General features: G+C 38.7%; 1 protein-coding gene across 5 annotated transcripts in view; it reads left to right on the top strand.

Moving 5' to 3' along the window:
• SIPA1L1 (signal induced proliferation associated 1 like 1) overlaps positions 1–20249 on the top strand; it is a 216420-nt gene extending 196171 nt beyond the window's left edge. For 4 of the 5 annotated variants that reach the window (XM_027879658.1, XM_027879657.1, XM_027879661.1 and 1 more), the window contains 8 exons: positions 1217–1656; positions 7496–7735; positions 8830–8995; positions 11941–12184; positions 14167–14313; positions 16733–16847; positions 17327–17408; positions 18160–20249. In XM_027879658.1, the coding sequence (XP_027735459.1) occupies positions 1217–1656; positions 7496–7735; positions 8830–8995; positions 11941–12184; positions 14167–14313; positions 16733–16847; positions 17327–17408; positions 18160–18303 (1578 nt within the window). In that variant the 3' untranslated portion in view covers positions 18304–20249. The remainder of the gene's footprint in view (positions 1–1216; positions 1657–7495; positions 7736–8829; positions 8996–11940; positions 12185–14166; positions 14314–16732; positions 16848–17326; positions 17409–18159) is intronic. The other variant, XM_027879660.1, reaches the window with a different exon arrangement.
• The last annotated feature ends 385 nt before the right edge of the window (positions 20250–20634 follow it).

Genomic DNA, 20634 nt, shown 5'->3' with positions numbered 1-20634 from the left:
ACAAAGACCAGTGACTTTAATTGGAGACAGCTAGAAGTCCAGATCAGCTTCATGTGCCTCCTGTTTTTCTGTCAATTCTTGCTTTAGTATAATAAAAGACATGGATGCTGATGATTTCTTGTTCTCAGTATGCATGCATCTGTTCTCTATTTCCCCTCTTTTCAGGTGAAAACAGAAATAGTATCTATTTTTTTATATTTGCCTGGGATCTCTGCCGATATCTATTCAGTAAAACTGTAGGGTAGACAAATAAGAAAGTTCTAAGTCTGCTTTCCATCCATTCCCTTATTCCTTGGCTGTCTTCTCATGTAACAAGTGCATTGCTCACTGCTTCAGTTCTGATTCTATAGACAATCAGAACTTAGATAAATTCTTTGGACTTCAGATGCATATAAATACTCCTGTGGTAGGTGAGCTGCTAAGCAACAAGTGTATGCAAGAAATTCTTCCCAAAATGGGATATTCCACCAATGCCCACTATGAAAGTGAGGGCATTCAGTTTCTCTGTAAAAGCTGGCTGTAACCAGGGACAGGACATACAAACCAGCCAGACACTGGCATGCCCTGATTGAGTCATTTAAAAGCTTTACATTAAAGCTTCCTTTCATGCTTTCTGGAAAACAGTTCCAGATTAGTTAAATGGTGTTTCAGTGGTCATTTGCAAAGGACACTCCTGCTGAGGAGGAAATACATCCTATTGCAAAGGGGAGGAAGGGCAGTGGTTATGATCTTCTTTGCCCTTTTGATAGGCAATTGGATTATTAAAATAACAAGCACTTTCTGTGGATTGGTTATGTTTTATGTTTTAAAACATTGCCGTCTTAAAATCAGAATATTTTTAATTACCGCAGTTATAAATCAAGTCAAAGTCTACATAGCTCAGCCAATTTCATTGGACTGGGATGAGCAGAACTGTGCTTGGAAGGAATCAGTATAAAGTATTTTGAGGCAAAATACAAACAACTCTGGCTTTCCCTGAATAGTTAAGACATGGCTTCCAAATCCATGTGAAAAGTTTTTTATGTGCATGTGGAACAGAGCACATGCAATGTGCTGGAATTAAATTTTTAGAGTTTATTAGTCTCCTCAATGTACTCAAGATAGAAGAGCTAGTATTGTCCAGTGGTGACTTTTGTCACTTTATTTCCACCTGTCCATTGCTGTAATTCTAAAATAAACCTACAGATGTGGTTTTTTTGGATTGTTTCTTCTGTAGTCTGACAGCCACTACTCCAGCCATTCCAGCAGCAATACACTCTCCAGCAATGCCTCCAGTGCTCACAGTGATGAGAAATGGTATGACAACGGAGAGCGCACCGAATCAGAGCTGAACAGCTACAACTACCTTCAAGGGACTTCAGCTGATAGTGGCATAGACACCACTTCCTACGGGCCTAGCCATGGCAGCACTGCCTCCCTGGGAGCAGCGACATCTCCCCGTACAGGGCTCACAAAGGAGAAGGTGGCACCACTGTGGCACAGCTCCAGTGAAGTGGTCTCCATTGCAGACAGGACATTAGAAAAGGATAGCCACATGGACCGGAAAACTGAATCTTCACTGAGCCTGGATATTCACAGCAAGAGTCAACCAGCTTCCAATCCTCTAACAAGGGAGAACAGTGCTTACAGTCTCAGTGATGCTGTCTCGCACACAAGGTAATTTTCACCTCTCGTGTGATTGACCCCTCCGTACTCATTTCCCCATTCTCACTCTCTAACTTACCAAAAGCGAGAAGTGGACGTTGAAGAGAAAGGTTTCTAATTATGTTAACCAGTGTTTTGAAAGATCTCTGTGCAGAATGCTTGAAAATTAAGACCTTTGGTCTTTGCATCTGTTACTGCTTATAATACTAAAAGTCTTTGAGAGCATATTCCATACTAAACTGCTGCTACTAAACTACTGCGAGACAGACACAGCTGATGTGTTCTGTTCACAGGGAGTATCTTGCAACAACTGCGGTTCGTATTGGATCAGAAAGGAGACCAGTCCATTTTTTTTAATGCATGGTTTAATATGGGATTCTTTTTCAGTCTTGCAAGTACCCCTCTCGGATGTTTTGCATATTTTCCCCCAGTCTTTTTGTTTAGAAATCTGCTTGCAGTCAGTATGATCAATACTGAGAACAAGTTGCTTGGAAGTGCTAGCATGTAGATTTTAATCTCATTCTGCTGCAAGCTTGTGGGTATGACACATTACAGTCACCTTCTCTCTCTCCCTCAGTTTTGCCACTTGTAAAGTTATCAATATCAAGTTTGTTTCTAATATGCTTGAACACCTCAGGTGGAAGATACCCACTTTACAATTTAATCAGCACTGGTAGAAGCAGAAAATATTTTAGACCATTTTCTTAACCCATTTTCCAAGAAATTTTCAGTGTGCTTTTTGAAAAATACTCCTGCTCTGGCATACTAGCAACAGGGAAAAAGCATAGGTCTGTCAGGGATTATCATAATTTGTTGGCCTTGTGGAGCCTGATTGTTGCATTTTTTATTCTTAAGGCATCTCTGTTTTGAGTGTGTAAGTAAAATACCTAGAGACTGGAAGTCTGAAGCAATTGTTTTGAACAAAGCTACTGTTTGTGCAAGACTAGATGTTTATCAGACAATTCAATAGCTCCTCATACAGTAGCTGCAAATAAGGGGTTGTCATAGAGACTGTAATGGTCTCCACGTACTTTGTCATGGTAATTCTGACTAAGAAATCTATTAATGGCGGTCCCAGTCTGGTTTTCTGCCTCTCTTTTTGGCACCAGAGCTCATACTCAGTTGATATAAATCCCACCCAGGTCTTTGAGACTGATGTTTTCAGTAGCAATGCATGCATGAAGAACTTGAGGAAGTCTGTAGAAAACATTATGCCAGAGGGATTTACTTAGATTTTGGGCATGTTAGCATGTGCTCCTTTCTTGAAGATAAGAATCTATATGGTGGTGTTATCTACAGTGCTATAACTCCTATTTTAAGATAAGCATGCTTATGCTTACGTTCATTTTCTAACATTCAGCAGAATTTACCATGTGCCCTTGCAGTACTTGTCTGAATGTAACTAGCAGCAGCATGAAATGTGAGGTTCTTATATGGTGCTTGTTATAAAATTGTCAGTAGCATTTTCATTTGGAAGGATTTTTTCAGAAGCAACTTTAAGAATCCTGGAAAATTTATGTGACTCTTGGAAACTCCACTCTAAAGATGTGCCTAATAGGGATGGCATCTTTGTGCATCTGAGGTTCTCGTTTCCTCTTTGAACTTTGCAACTGGACTGCAAACTTAAGTCTAGGTTGTTTTCTCATTATTTTTATTACTATAACATTGTGTCTCCAAACATGGTATTATCTCTGGTTGGTTTGTATTAATATACATGATGTTTCTATGATGATATTGAAATTATTTTCTCCATCTGTTTTTGGGGCTGTTACTGAAACTTCCAGATAAAAGTTCCCCAGGCTTTATGCTGGAGATTACAATTGAAGTTTCTTTTTGCCAAGTTCCATTTAAACCCGGATGTTAATAATGCAGCTTTTTACAAAAAGGAGTAGTAGCAGTTAGTAGAACACATGGGGCATGATACTTCAGAAATACTGCAGTTCTTGCACCCACATCGTTTGTTGTGTTGGATTAAAAACAGACTGACTCATGTTCCTTCTCTATTATTGCTTATTTTTGAAGACTAGAGCATGTGTTTGATGCCTCACAATAAAGCAAAGGCACAGTCTGGGCTAAAAAGCTTTTATTTTGTTTCTTGTGGCACCCTCAGTTGGTGGTTGCACGCTGAATGACAGTGCTGACCTGAGGAAACCCCAGGTCCAGCTGTTTGCTCCCCACTGTCCCATAGTTTTCTCTATGGAGGCCCATCAGCTTGGAGCCGGAGGCTGGTGAAACTGGTGCTTCCAAAGGGTAACCACAGCTTCCTGCTTCAAGGAGGTGAAGGAGGGAGGACTAAAGAAAGCTTCTGAACGGGCTACTTTTCATGAGAAATGAACAGCCTAATTAGTGTGTTTATCAGTTTCTAAATTGCTATCCTTTGCTGCTTCTCACTTTTTTACCTTTTGCCTGTGGATGCCAGGATGTCTGTAACATCTTTAGAGTTGAGTTTCTGAGCAAGAAGAAAAGGAATTTGGTCCTAAAAAGAACTCTGTGACAAAAGAAAAGAAAATAACTACAAATTAGAGTGTTTGTGTCTGTAGAAGACGAGCGATAATTAGTGTTCAGATCATTTGATGGTGCATAAAAGAACTTGTACCTGAGTACTGGTGGCAAAATGTAAATTATAGTGATTAACTTCCACAGCAGAGCTTCTGGCTGGGTTTTATTTTTCTTCTCCACCCCCATTCCCAAAGTCCTTCCTGATGATTGTGCAGATTTCTCATAGCATCCCAGGAGAACTGCATTATGTAGGCCAGTAATTACACAGAATCATTATAGCTGAATGTCATTAAATGAAGCCATATGTGCTGATGGCATGAATTCCTTACAAAAACAAAAATAAAATCAAACTTTTATTTCTACCTAAAGTATACAGTTTCTTATGGTCCTCTTACACAACTGAAAGGATAATTCTGGCTATTTGTAATCAAGTACATTTTTCATTACTTCTAATAATTTTAAGATACTTAAAATATTATTTAATGGTTCTAGAATACTTTTATGAATGGCTCATCTGCAGTTTTTGCAGATCACCATTTAGTATTTGGATTTTTTTATAATTTAATCCCTGAAGTCTCAGTAATAGAGGTGGGAGGTAGGGGACCAATAATGACTATGTCTGTGTCCTGAAAACGAGGACTGAATCTCTTCTAGATATAACTAAGCTGGTCCAGGTGTCCATTACAGTATGATGAATTGTCTGCATGCTTCCTGGTGTCAAATTATAATAACTTCCCATCACTACCAGAGTGCTCCAGCTCCTGTTTAGTTTCTGTAGAGTTTACCCAAAGCCTTTTGCTCTCCAAATATGCTCTCAGTTAACAGTATCTTTTTATGTGTCAGTACTCTATTGGCCTGCCTGTGTTTACTTGTAGGGTTAAAAACTTCAGTCATATCCACAGTTCTGTGTATAGTTCCTGAAGCACAATATTCCACCAAAAATACTATATTGTAAAAACTGCAGGTCAAAATATGCAATGCACTTGAAAGAAAACTGTGTTTAAAACTGTATGCTAATTTTACTTGCAATTGCCAGGCCATTCTTAGCATCTGTTATATGATACATACTTCAATAAATGTTAAAGTAATAATACTTAAAATAGACAATGTGTAGGTACAATATGTTATATAACAAAATATTATTTTATTATATATATAAATTTTATATTGAGCAGAATGAACATTATTTTTTACTGTCTTTGCCTAGTAATATTAAGGATCAACATTTACTAGCCTATCTAGTTGTTGTTGGTTTTTATTAAGAAATATTTTCTCACAACTAGCACTTCCTTGAGCAATACCTGATAGATTAAAGAAATCGGAAATGTGAACAGACTTTCCCTTTTACCCTACACTGAAGCAAAAGGTTTTCCACTTCTTGAGTGTATTTAGAAGGGAGTAAAAATGAGTTAAAAAAATTGCCCCATACATTTTCTTTAAAGTTGTGCATGTTCTCCAAATCCTGGTGGTAAATTTTGTGGTAGGGATGCCTCACAGATGGGCTTGTTTATTCAGCTTGTGTAGGAGTTTTCTTTCAGTACTGAGAGAGAAAAAGGGGAAATAAAGATAAATTTACTGCCTCTCCCCTTAATTTTCTCTGCTTTCTTGCTATAAATTATGTTTACTTGTATCTGTTACAAATACAAAGGGTAGTGTGCGGCACCATATATACAGGGTTGATGGACAGGAAAATATCTTCCTGTATTTTCTCAATCTGTCATCTTTTCTATAGGCTTTTCAAATGTACAGATGAAGGGAAGGAAGAAATATAATTCTCTAACACGAAATCTGCATTATTGTAATTTGATTTGCATAGATGTGGAGCAGTACATGTTGCCCCTGATGTGAGGGACTGCAAAGCATGGGCTGCAGTAGACAGCATTGCTTGAGGTGGGAAGACTTCAGTCCACCCACATTCTTCATTAAATGCAAGCACTTCACTGCTGGGAATCATGGTGCTTAACTCAGGCCATATGAAAATGAAACATATTTGAAGGTGATTCTTTAGACTCCATCTGTTGTCAATGAAGAGAAAAGAGAAACTCCAAAGCATTAATTCTCCCTTCAAATCTGAAACACCTACTTTGAGACAAGGAGAATCACATCCCATCCTAAGGTTATTTCTTCATTGACTACAGCAGGAACCAGACAAGTGGCATAGATTAGATAACTGGCTCCCTAAGACTAAATGTAGGTGATATTGTTTTCCCAGGTGGCAAAAGAAATTTAACAATAAATTCCTTTTTTTCTGCTTCAGTAAGAGAAAGAGATGTGAAAACGCATTGTTCTATCAAGTTATGAAAAGATTGGTGAAGAATTTTGTGTTAAGCTAAGAAAGAAGAGATTATTCAGTGACTTTATTCAGTGTTCCAGCTAATTTTTATTTCTAAGTCAGAAACTGTTCTTTACTATGGGGCCATTTGTTTCAAGTTCCTTCACTGCAGTGTTGGATATAGGGATGAAAATGCGGCTAAGTTGTGTAGAGAGCTGATAGAAAACTGGTCTCCAAATATATAATGATGTTTCAGTATTAAGGCTGTACACAAAGGTTTCCTGTAACTGTGCTGATAAATATCTGACCTTTCAAGGTTATTATAGTAAATGCTGTTTTAAGACCTAGCACTCCTGGTATGATGCAAGTTGCATCGGATTTGAATATCAGCTTAACTAAAGAGTGTCTCCCATCTAAATAAAACCCTTCTCCTTCTTCCAACAATGTTGCAGTTGGTCATCACAGTTCCGTTTTCTGTCTTGACAAATTGTGATCGATGTGACCTGCTCTAACTTCTCAATTTAAGGTGTTTGTCTTAGGTTTTGTTTGGTTTTTTGTTTGTTTGGGGTTTTTTTTGCCAAGATAAATAACTGCTTTTCAGCCAAAATCCAGGAAGCCTTCTCTTGAAAACTGCATGGGTTCTTTTGTTTGTTGTGAGGTCCCAGAGACATTTCCTGTTGCTTAAGTTCCTTCAAAATATGTTGTCTTTTACAGCCAGGCATTCCAGCAAGAAGTTGGACTTTGATTCTTTTTTGCTAATTCAGCTACAGTGTCATGTATTACTTTTAAGCTGCCTAATGACAATGAACCCTCGGTTTCCCATTTTGTGAAGACAAATGAGGGGAGGGTAGTATATTTTATCCTTAGAGGTTGTTTGCGAAATTGTTCCATTACTGTGTGAGATGTTTTTAGTGAGGCATTGGTGCAAGGCCCTTAAGAAGAGCAAACCGATTTTGCTCCTCTGGCCACTATTGATAAGAATAACGTCTCCTGCCCAGAGTTCTGCTTTAAAAACAGTCAAACAATGCACATATATACACATTTGAGGCAATTTTTGTCTTTATTATGTTCTTCTCCTAGTACGATGAGCTCCCGACACTCTGCCAGCCCTGTTGTTTTCACCAGTGCCAGAAACTCACCTAAAGAAGAGCTTCATTCTGCTACTTCTCCCCAGCTTGCACCTTCTTTCTCCTCCTCCTCTTCCTCCTCGTCTGGTCCTAGGACTTTCTATCCTCGCCAGGGTGCTACTAGCAAGTATCTGATCGGATGGAAAAAGCCAGAAGGGACAATAAACTCAGTGGGGTTTATGGATTCAAGAAAGTAAGACTGTTTTTTTGATCTTGTTTGATTAAATTATTATAAAGAAGCATTTTGATCTTTGACAGTTCTCTGTGTAGGAGAGCTCGAGACTATTTAATACAATCCTTCGTCTTCTGTAGAACTTAATATCTAATGTAGAGGTCTGCAGTTAGGTTTAAATATTTAATAGTTTGCTAATCTCGTTCCCTGTTAACTTATAAAAGTTTTTTTTTATTATTTCTGGAGAGGTCTATGGATTTCAGTCCTATTAAAGCTTATCTTTCCTTAGGACTTCTTAAAGGTGACTCAAGATGCTGTTTGAGCAAATATTAAAAAATCTTCTTATCACAGAGCCTGAGTTTTACTTAAGCCTCTCATCCATGTTGTAGTACCGTACATGCTGTGCATTAGCTCCGTGGCACTCCACGTTGCCTTGTTAAGATTGCTGCCTGTATCCAGTCTAACTGGCTTAAAGCTTAAAGCAAGCCAAGATATCAGCATTACAATATGCAAGTATCTCTTTTGGAAGAGAAATTGAGAAACAACTTACTAGGGAAAATAATGTTAAGTCAAGTATGACTTAGAAAGCAAGTGGTTCAGAAAGCCCATTTCAAAGTAATTTATTCAACCCTTCTTGGCTGTTGTTGAGTGAGGCACGGTATCCCTAGATGATACCAATAACTGGCTGTCAAAATGAAATGGTGAAACTTTGTGATAACCACATTATAAAAAGAAAAATTTTTTAAATAGAAAATATTAAAGAAACTTGGTGATTTGATACTTCGGGGCTCATTGAAGACATTTATATTTCTTTAGTTTCGTACAGAATGCACATTATTTTAATGGATTCAGTCCCTTATTGGGAAAATGTATTACAGTAACCTTTGAATTATGTTATTGTATTTCTACTTTATGTTTTTATACAAGCTTATTGCTTCAACAGGTATCGATTAAGATGAGTCTTCACTGTAGTAGTGAAACTTCTTCCATCCTCTATGCCGCTTATTTAGGTTTTTTTTCTTTTAAAAGGTTGAGTGTTCTGTAATTCTTGTTTCATTCATGCCTCCTGCCCCAGGGCTTTGAGACCTGAATGTGTCTATTCCATTTCATTTAAGACGTCACCAGAGCGATGGCACTGAAATGGCCCACCCTCGGCTGCGCGCTTCAGCGAGAGATCTGCGAGCATCACCCAAACGAGCATCCAAGTCCACTGTTGAAGAAGAGCTGAAGAAACTGATAGATCTCGATAGCCCAACACCTGAATCACAGAAGAATTTTAAGGTATGCTAAAGAGAGAGAGAGAATTTTTTTTCTGTTCTCACCTGCAACAAGAAAATAAAATGCAAAGCATTTCCTGAATTTTCATCGTGGACAGAAAATAATCTGTTTGTAACAGACTTCTAGGGAAACACATTTGGGAACTGTTTTGTTATTACAGTCTTTGCAATATTATTACAGTTTTCTGTGCAAATTTGAAGACAGTAGTATGCCAAATGGCAAAGAACATTTAGGACTGCTGGGTCATGGAAAATCCTGTAGTGTTGTCTTTGAATTTTTCTTCTCTGATTGCACCACTAGACAGTGACTTACTGACAGTATTGAAACTCCTTACAAAAAGCATGCTTTTATGCCTCTCTAATCCTGTTACCAAAAGTGATCACTAAACTTAAGCATATATTTATACAGAATAGTTAGAAACATTTCCTGGTGTGTTTCAAAATGTGTTTAATAACGCATAAGTGCATATATTAATATTTAGAATCCATAATATGGAAGAGAATGTTTAGATTTCTAGTCTCCATGTACAGCCAGTGCTTAACAGCTCATGCTCATCATCCAGAGCCCAAATTGTTTCCACAGCAACCATGCAGAAGAGAGAGCTGCAACTTCTTTTTTTTTGCTAGTAAAAACCCAATGTAGCTTATTAAAACTTCTAAGTGCTAGGTTCCACACACATTATTTCATATGTTGCCTTTGAAGCCGGAGGAAAAAAACATTGTCACTGGCAAGATACCTTTTTCTTAGGTTTGTAGTAGTCCTGAGGGGACTGGGACATGGGTGATGTGAACATCTCCTGTTGGTTGTTTTGAGCAAGAGGATTGTTCTCATTCCATGATATTCTATTCTGTTTAAATAGACCGTGGAAAGTATGTATCTTCCCAAGTTTCTTGTTTTTCTGCTTTGGGATTAGTGAACCAGATCTTACCCTGATATTTATTTCCTGGTGACTGTACGAAGTATGTTAGCCTAGGTTGCACTTTTGATACATTTCAGCAAGTTAAAAACATTCTATGACTATCAAATTGCATCTTTTCCATTTTAAAAGTAACTGTTATTTCTGCCCACTGTATAACTTACATTTTATCTTACAGAAAGAGCTGCTCTTACAGCATAAAACTTTTTGACACTTTAAAAGGAAAAAAAAAAAAGAAGGAATGATAATGGCCTGCATTAGTTCACTGCACCAAAAATCCTCCTCCTTTCTGTCTGTTGGCTGACAAAAAGGCTTCATTAGCTAGTAGAATTTGTTCTAGTCTGTGGTTCTGTATGTCTTGTATTCTCTCCAGCCTTCCTTATGTCGTTACCTACCACTTAGGCATTATATCTTCTCAGACAAGTCACCCTTCTTTTTTAATTTCCCCTGCTCTGGTAACAGAAGACAATTCCTGTTCATATTGCCTGTGTTCTGAGTCCATCAGATGTAAACATCAATGCAGCTTTTTAATCTCAGTGTCAGATATTAACTGTGTTTCCAACTCCTAATTCGTTAATGCTAAGTGAACCATCCTCAAGTAAATGCTCCTTGACTCAAAAGCTCTTCCTTTTCCTTCTCCTTTAACATTTCAGGTCATAACATGAACCTGCTGACTGAGCTTTTAATTTGCAGGGGTGGGGTTGGTGTGTGGGGATGGGGAAGTAGTTTGATCCTTCATGTGACATAGTGACAACGATGTACCCAACTATGCACCAGAAGTTGTCATTTCTCTAGGCAAGGTTCATACTGTGACAGGCCTGTCCAGAGGGAGGCAACACAGAGGGGAGAATTTGACATAATAGAAAATTATTAGCATGTGGCTTGGCTTCTTTCCTTCCTTGTCTTCTGATGATAGCAGGGGTTTGGAAGTAACTGATGATCCTTGATCATAAAACCAAAATGCACAGCAGTCTTCTCATACTAAAATTTGTACAGGTGGGGAGTGGGATGTTTGACAGATAGTTTTCCCATATACAACACCAATAGACCTTCTTCCACGCTCTTTTCCCACCTTATAGTTTGGGATTTTGATCATAGGAATAGAATACAGTCTGTATTTTTTTTGATTTTCTGAGAAGAGAGGACTATTTTTATGTGCAAAAGAGCAACTCTATGGTTTAATTGCTCTTTTTGGAAGTCCTGTTATCTCCTTTTTTTGTTTAAACTTGCTTACAGAGCAAATGAGCGTGGTGAGGTTTTCATTTCTGTTTGCCATTTCTCCATGAAAGCCTTTGGACCAAATTTCAACCAAAATGTAAAGAAATGTTAAGTCTTAGAGATAGTTATGTTGCTACAGGTTTCATGAAAATTGGATTCTCTACTGATGGGAATGGTTATGATAGCAGCTCAGTGGCACAGGCCTGAGAGTGCCTAACTGCAGGCCAACCCCAGCATTGGTTTCTCCTATGTGGAGCATGGAGGAAGCTGGGATGATGGTAGGGGTAAGGCACAAGTTCCTATTCATGGGACTGTTCGCTTTATTTTGATTTAAATAGTTCTGAAGAACTGCAGTGGTGATGGATGTTCCTAATTGTTCAGTAATATGAGACTTGTAATTAGTTGGCATTTGCTGGTACTCTGCCTGCAGGCAGGCAGCCTCCTCAGGGCAGTGGGAGAGCTCTGGTTTATTCAGCACTGAGCCTGTTTCTGTAACCATTTCTCTGCTACATGTCAGCTCTGGAGTCCACCAGGGCTGTCTGAGATTTCCACTTCAGGACAAGTTTGAGGGGTATTTAAAAGATAGAATGTGAGATAGGGTAAAAAAGATCTATATGTGGTACCTAATTTTAATCTTCTTCAAAGCTGATTCATTTAGTTCTTTTTCGTATCCACTCTGAAAAAATACTATGTTAACACTTGCTTTCTTATTTAAAAAAAAAAAAGTTAACAATTATTTGAAAATAGACTTCAAAAGTTTCTTTATTGATTTTTTTTTTCTCATTTCTGTTTATTTGTTTTTATGAATGTATAGTCACACACTCTGTCCTGTCAGTCTCCCTTTCCCAGCACTCCTACCACAAGGCGTGCCTTGCAAAGGACTTTGTCAGATGAGAGTATTTACAGTGGTCAAAGGGACCACTTCTTCACCTCGCGGGCCTCGCTCTTGGACCAAGCCATGCCAAACGATGTACTGTTCACCAGCACGTACCCTTCTCTCCCAAAGTCGCTGCCGTTACGGAGACCGTCATATACTTTGGGAATGAAATCGCTACATGGTAAGTGGATTTCCCATTTTTTCAACTTCCATAGGAATCCTTTCTGAATGACATTCAGGGAAAATGTTTGTTACAGCAGCTAGTAGTTCCATCTTGATTTTGCTAAAATGAGGAGAGTCAAGTCACGTGACTGAAAATACAAAATAAGACAGGAATTTAAGTTTTTTCCCTCACTTTAGTGGGTGTAAGACTACATGACTGGTCACGCAGTTACCTTGTGGAGAGAGCACAAAAATTTGCCTCACTGGCTGCAGGTTTTCACTATTTCTTATAAGAGTCACATGGACCAATGGATAAATAATGTATGCCTGGTTATCTTCCAGTGACAACTTCAGGTCTCAGTTCCTTTAGTGTGGGATTATGGGAACAAAATAAGTTTAGGAAAATACTGATATGAAAATGGATAAATACTAGTGGACATTTGGATATACAAGTGCACCAGATACAACTCTTATTGCACCATCTGTTTTTAAATTTACTCCCTTACCCTATCTGTTTTACAGGACTTGAGTTATTTATTTTAGTCACACAGCTAACTAGAAAAAAGTTACTTGGTAAACTGCTGTCAAGAAGACACTCAGCCTTCCCCCATCAGTTTATTGAAAAGTCTCAGTAGGATTTTCTCATGGGTTGTATGTGGCTGCATGTGAATGTCTCAGTTGGTGAGAAAGGGAATGTTCACAGGTTCCCACTGTACCTCATAACTAAATGTGTTTTCCAGAAATAGAACTAGATCTCAGTGTAGGATTCTGCAATGTTTTCTGAAGAAGTACATATCTGCTCTGATTTATTCATGTTTTAGTGTGTTTCAAGAGGAAGATGCAAGGCTATCAATAGATTAAACTCACTATACTGGGACTAAGCACAGTCTGTATTTAGATATACAGGATACATTTGACAGTGAAGGCTGATGAAAAAGGTCTATTTTAAATTCTTTTCATCTGTCTGTGATCACCAGGCATCAGTTTTCAGTGTTGAACCCGACATTTTCATGAGCTGAGTTAGGAAACTGAGCTCACTTAATTTCTGCTTTTTATGTGCTTTAAAATAACTTTGCAGACTTGGTTACGCTTGTAACTGGCTTGTGGATTTGGCTTCTGAGGGTTTGGGGTCAGAAGATTAATGATGCCATCCGAGTACAAGTGGAAAGCAGCACTTGGTTTCTTTTCATTTAGATGCCTTTATTTTCCAAAAAGAAAACCACAAAACCTTCTTTTGCTGTCCTGTATTCTTCCACACCAAACTGGTAACTTCTCCTAGCACATAGCCTTTCTACATTTGTCAACAAAGTAAGATTTTCTATTTTCCATAAAATGTAAAGCCTGAATGATAAAAAGACTGGCTATCTTGAGTGGCACACAGATTTGCTTCCCATACACACCTTTACCTTTTGCAGAGAGAAGGATAAAGTTAGCTGGATATTTAATACCACAAGTATTTGTTGGCTTCCAGCTATTCAAAATTCTTTCAATTCAAATATTCCAGAGCATATCCATTCTTTTTTCTAATAGGAAAAACAGTGAGATAAAAATACTCATATTTACTCATCTGTCTTAAAACCCCCAGTTTTGTATTTTTATAGGAGCAAATAGGTGCCAAGGAATATAGGAGCAAATAGGTGCCAAGGAATATAGAGGCCCCAGCAAGCTGCAGACCCCTCTAAAGTATCTTAAGCTTGTGCAGAGGCAGGAATCATTGGGTAGAAGAGGATTGTCCCCAGCCTTAACACTGGGGGTAGTCAGAGACTGGCTTTTGAAGTGCTCATCTGCAAAGATTAGAAAGGAGCCAAATGTCCTGGTGCTAGAAAACGGGCTTGTAATGTGCTGTAGTATCTGGTCAACTGCAGTTATCAAATATTCCACTGAATTTTAGTTCCGAAAGTGCTATGCCAGAAAAGCTAAAAATGGGGTATGCAATAGTATTAGGAAAGAAATTTTGAGGTGTTTTTAATGGAGTCTATAATCTATTCTGCATCACTGTAGGAGAGTTTTCTGCCTCAGACAGCTCCCTCACAGATATCCAGGAGCAAAGACGGCAGCCCATGCCAGACCCCGGTCTTATGCCATTGCCTGATTCTGCCTCTGATCTGGACTGGTCAAACTTGGTAGATGCTGCCAAAGCCTTTGAAGGTAAGTTTTCAGAATATTAACAATTAGGAATAGGAAGCTGGTCTTTGTGCATGCTTCATTAAGGAGTGTGGGGTTTGTGGTTGTTTGGTTTTTTTTAATCCTGGCTTTTGCTTTTGTTGTTCTTAGTGTTTCTATGTAGTCTGAAGCTTAAGTTCATTTCAAGTACCAACTCAAGTCTTAAAAGCCTGAAACTTTTTATGTAATTCTCAGATACCATTTCTTCATTCTGGAATTCCTCTGTGCTGTGGTTTGGCCAAATCTCTGTGAATCCGGCCACTTTTCATTTTATGTAGAGCAGTCAAAGACATCACAGCTGGTGTGGAAAAGACATTTGGCACGAAAGTACAAAATAAAAGTCAAATAATAGGAGAAAAGCATGTGAGCACATTAATGATTGCTTGCTTAACTGCAGTAGCAAGAAGTATATGCAGTGCAGCTGAAGTTCACTACCAAGATAACTTGGGAAATGTCATGTTGGTACATACTTTTCTGTTGCCATTTTTCCCTTTGCATACTCTGAATACATAGATTTGCACAAGTGTTGTTTCCTTCTATGGCACTTTCCATCTCCGTGACACTTAGTACACTGAAGAGAACTGTAAGCTGCCTAGATAGATTTGAATTTAAAATTAATGCAGTTTAGACCAAAGGGAGTTTACCTTACTATAATCCAGTGGGAAAGTCTTCTAGGCTTGTTAACATGAGTGCCCTATTCCTGATATCTGCATAAATATTGTCCCACCTTCATGGAAGTGTTTTCACCAATTCTGAATCTTTTAGACATTATTCAATGTGGTTGGAGAAGGCTGTGAAGTAACTTGATGTTCTTGGCTGTTCTCTGGTAGTAGCCTCAAATATCATTAAGACGTCTACATGGGTGTTTAAGATGTACATTTGTCCTCCGCTCTGTTGCCACAGGAGTAATAGGAGCAGCATGGTTCATATTTCTGCTATGCAGTCTTGGGGAAAAGTATTCAAAGTAAGCCTTGGTCCTCAAGAGGAGATGAATTTGTAGTGATGGTCTTTTCACCACCACATAAGGGTGAAACTCAGATTTTAATGCATTTCCCTGTGGTTGGAAGTTTCTGTTTAAAATAAACCTGTTTCTTAGTGAGCTTTATTTGCCTGTCCTAATTAACCCGAATCCCTCAATTTTGTATGCCCCAGACTCACTTGTGTTTCTCTTTAGAAGTGTGAAGACAGTCAGTGTGGTCAAGGTAACAAACTGACAGCTCAGATGAAGAAGAGCTGGAGTATTGTGTTGGCCGGCACCTTCATCCTGCTGCTATGAAAATATATTCAAATTTGACTTGGAGAGGGATCTCAATATAATCCCACTGGCCATTGGTTGTGTGATTTCATTATAATCTCAGTCTCCAGTCTCTGCAAGGTGCCAGTAGGGATTGACCTAAATTCTGATTTGTGATCCTGGACACCTACCTCTTCTGCACCATTGATTCGTGTCTTCAGCACAAGACCCTGAAGTTACAAATATTGATATCTGTACCGGCTGAAAGAAAAGCTGCCTGGATCCCTGAGCTACACCAAACTTTAGTATTTTCATTCACAGGGAGGAAAAAAAGAGGAGCAGGAAAAACTCTATCAGATCTTAAGGCATGTTAATTTTAGCCTTGTTGAAAGCACAAAATAAAAAATTGCCAAACAGAAAAAGATGATACTGTTCTGTTTCCAGTGAGAACCCAACAGCTGCTGAAGGAGAAAGAGGTTAATTTATTAAACTAAATGTGTTTATGTTACTGTTTGTGCTAGGAAACTCCAGAGGTAGAATGAGTTGGTAGCTTAGTCACATCACAAGTGATACTGATTTAGAGATGTGTTGAAACATCGGAACAGTTACAGGACAAGAAATACAGACACAAGGCAGGAAAGAGGTTTAATGTTTCAATCCAAAAACATTTTATAAGGCATAAGGAAAACATTTCAGGGATCCTTTGTGGTGTGAAACAAGCTAAATATAGTTACATAGTTATAGGATAGTGTCATGCCCTTGTACCCAGGAAGCTTTGCACAGCTCTACTTGTTACAGCTTGGCTTCTTGTCCCTCTTGGAACTGGCCTTGGGTGGACTCACAAGCACTGCTGGGATGTCTCTGCTTTGTACTCTCCAGCATCTCCCTCCTGGAGAACTTTTTAGCCTGAGAGTGATTCTTGGTCTGAGTGAGCATACAGTGCTGTGCCAGAGCTAGTACTTGCTTGTTGAATCCAGTACAGTGGAAAACCTGGTGCAAACACTTGCATGCCAGTTTGCTTCTGTCGAGTATTGGTATGTCATATCATCACCTTACCTTGCTTGAGACATTTAGATTGCTTTGAGATCCTGCAGCATAGCTGTTGTACTATACATGAACAAATAATCATTATTGCTGCCATTGTTTTTCTCTGTATGTTTGCCTTCCCAGTTCAGAGAGCTTCATTCTTTGCTGCTGCTGATGAAAATCACAGACCTGTGAGTGCTGCCTCCAGTAGTGATCAGGCTGAGGATCAGCTTACTGCACAGATAAAGCCTTACACAGGGTAAGTAAATACACCAGAGGTGCAGGCTTCATCGTTTACAAATCAAAAATCTTTATTTGGAAGCCATCTCCAGGCTTTACAGAAGAACTCTTCACAAGTTCTCATAAAGATGAAGGTGGGAGGTGAAAAGAGAATCGTAAGTCCAGTTCAACATTTTTGCAGGTTCTTTGTTGTCTGAGGGGTTCATGAACCTGTCCAAAGCAATGGTAATTCAAGGCACTTAAAATGAGTTCAACTAGAGAAAAGTCAAGTGATGGAATGGCCCCAATTAATCATGAGTTAAATTTGTTCTGTTGTTTAATGTGCTGCATGTGTTCCCAGGTACTCTTTGTTGCATTCTTTTTGTTCATTTTGTGAATTCTTAGTGTACCTAAGTGCATACCTTCATAAAGCCACGTGGTATAGACAAGGCTGTTAGCCACCCTGTGTGAAGACGGTTAATTAAATCAATGCCTATCCTTGTTTCCTGCTTTCAACAGTAAAGAATCTCCTCCAACTCTCGCCTCTAAAGTGGACCAACTGGAAGGTTTGCTGAAGATGCTGCAAGAAGATTTAAGGAAGGTAAAGCATTTCATCTACAGAAGGATCTGTAGGACATATATTTAGTGCTGCTGGTGGTGCTAATAACTGTGTAATCCTGCTTTGCCATGCCTGAGCCTTTGACAGTCTCATCCTTGTATGAGAAAAAGACAGTTCTTTGCTACTTTTATCAGGCTTCTAATTATGCATGGCTAGGATGGGGTATCTCAAACTGCAGATGTTTGATTTCTCTGCTTAAATTAGGAGGATGATTGACAGTACCTTTACTCCTAATTCAGGTGACACTGCAAAAGGCTTGAAGTTAGTCCATGTAAATGCATCCTGCTGATGTTGAAAAGTTATCAGGGTTATCTAAACATGTAATTTCTACTGTCAAAACTTCCTGTATTGTGCCAATGCCTACTTGGTCCAAGAAGGATATGCTATGGTGAGATGAAAAGTCTCTTAATTACGGAAGTACTTGCAAGAAGATCCCTATCCCTTAGTTAATTATCGGCACTTGTACATACAGAACAGGTCATGCCCAATTTTATTGGACCACCTGGTGAGCCAGCTTCTGTGTTAGAATATAATACAGAGAAATCTTGTTCATGCAAGCAAAACATGAGAAAGGAGATGTCACTAATGTCCCTTGGATATAGACCCATGTGCTACTGCACATAAAATCCTTATAAAGAATGAGACTCATGCTCTTTTAAGGTTCTTGCTGCTCTTAGATAGGAAGCATGACCTCAAATTTCCACTAAGGTCTGTATTTTTCCTTATGCCTAAGGAAAAAGAGGACAAGGCCAGTCTTCAGGCTGAAGTGCAACATTTGCGGGAAGACAACTTGAGGTTACAGGAGGAATCCCAGAACGCGACCGAAAAACTGAAGAAATTCACTGAATGGGTTTTCAACACAATTGATATGAACTGAGAATGGTGTACGGGGAAGGAAACTATCTATGAATATTATTACTGGGACTTAAGCTTTAATGCCACCTTAATTATGACGTGTGAAAGTATAGTCAGAGCAATTCCCTGTTCTTCATCCTCCAATAACCCTTTTTTGCATCTCTGCGCGCACTCAGAACAATTGCAGATCAACAATCAATGTCTGCCTTTTGTAGAAAAAACAAAGTAAATAATTTTAAAAAGGTAAAATAAAAGTTTAACTGCTAAAATGTGAATGTCTATTTTTTGCACATTGTCTCTTTATCTGTTATGTACAAAATTATTTGGAGGCAGGATCAGGCTTACTGTTCCATGTGCCTCTGTTTCCATTAACTCCTTTCTCTCTGTTTCAGGTAATCCGCTTTTCCTTGCAGCTTTGGCAAATATTATGACATCTAGAAAATTAGAAAGAAATGTTTACTTTACTGCTCTTCTAACATTGTTTTCTGAAGTATGCCACAGACAAGGGGATGTAATGCAATGTTTTAGGTGTCTCCTTAGCAATTTGCGCTTGATTACTAGTGCTACCTTCCCATACATTACAGAGAGCGCGTGTCCATAGTGTATGGTACAGTACAACCAGCATCAGAACATTAGGAGAGAGACTAGAGAGGTGAGCCATGGGTGAGGCATATTATCACACATCTATTGCATTAGCATTTCTGGTGGCCTTTGTTCCCTGTGGAATTAATGGCTACAAGGACCTTTACAAACAGCAAAAGTAGTCGTGCTGCAGTTCTTGTCAGGCAGGCTGGGCCATAACTGAGTACTGTTGCTGGATCGCTAAAGTACAGCCCCCTTCCCTTCCAGGGGAGTCTGTTGCTTGCATACATGCAGAAGACTTAGGCTGAAGTTGTAAAGAGATTAAGATTTATTTTCCCTGAAATGTCTCCATGAAAAGCCACACAAACCATCTCTGTATACCTGCCCTCCCATTCTGTTTCTGTGGACTTCTCAAATCACAGCAGATTTGAGAAAACTTTATTCGAGTTATGTTTAATTGCATGAGAGATCTTATAAATCCCTTACTATGGAAGATAGAGGAATATCTAAAGGAGAACTAGAGAAGTGTATTTTTTGACACACTGGGACAGAATTGGAGCTCCGAAATTCCCAGTCCCTAGTGAAATTGTCTAGCATGAGTTCTCCCAAAATGCCTCATGCCAGCAAAGTTAACTTCTTGTTCTTTGAAGGAACAGCTAACTTGCCACAACATGTTACCTCTACAGAAAATACCTTTTAGGTGTCAAAATATGACTTTTAAGCGCTGCAGTCTGCACAGGCACTGAACTGTGCAGTGTGCTGAGAAACCTTTTCTACTCCCTTCTGAGGATACAGTTACTACCTTAGTAAATATTGCCTTGCATAAAGTGCAGTGTATTTGGGGGTTAATTTCGAGAGCATCCTCTCCCTCCCCTTTACCACATTCTCAAATAGACAGATTAAAATCATTGGCACAGTCTTGTCACAGACTTCCATGCTCTTTTCAAATCCCTTTTTCATGCTCTTTAATCTCTTGCTGCACACAAGTACACACTACACTTCAACCTCAAACTTCATTTGTGATGCTAATCCCCATGGAGTTCTTCTCTAATGTTTTGTCATGGAAATGGATCTCTTTGGAACTATTTCTGGAGTGCTTTTGTAAAGGTTTAGAATGTCTTGGGTTTTTTAATGACTTGTATGAAGGAGATTTATATAATGCCTGATATTATTTGTAAATGGGAAATATTGCTAACATCTCTGAGCATCCTGAAGTCTTGCTTTTATTCTCTTTTATTTTTAAGTTTGGTTTTATTTTATTTCAAAAAATATTTTGGGACTTGGGGCAGACTATTTATTAGAGTTTTGCAACAGAGTTCTTCTTGTATGATGCCGCTGAAGGCTACTTGTAAAATTCTGACAATAAAACTCATTTTAAAGGTTCTTAACCATTTTCTTCTGATTTTGTTGGATTTGTTGTTTAAGACTTTGTAGTGTCCATTTCTTTTTGCTTTCTTCTCATACCACTCTTCTCAGTGCTTATTGATACCAGAGTTCCATTCTCTATCAGATTCCTAATTTTTATCTCTTGAAAGACCATTATTTGTTGTGTAAAAACCACTTTATGCCTTGATTTTTTACTTGTATGATTGCACAGTTGTATTTTCTTCCCCTATTTACAAGGGTTTGCAACCTTTAGCAGAGGCTAAGCTTCACCAGAATGATGGTAAAGGAGGGGCAGTGGGTTTTTTTACAATTTATCAGGATTTATAACTTACTTGGAAAAACTGAAGCCAGTGTAGGTGAAAAATCAGTTTCCTGGCACATCTGC

This window comes from Empidonax traillii, unplaced genomic scaffold (genome assembly GCF_003031625.1).
Source record: "Empidonax traillii isolate 1590-97213 ecotype Southwest subspecies unplaced genomic scaffold, ASM303162v1 scaffold56:size2478089, whole genome shotgun sequence".
Lineage (NCBI taxonomy): Eukaryota > Metazoa > Chordata > Aves > Passeriformes > Tyrannidae > Empidonax > Empidonax traillii.
This window is presented reverse-complemented; position numbering and strand designations above follow the sequence as displayed.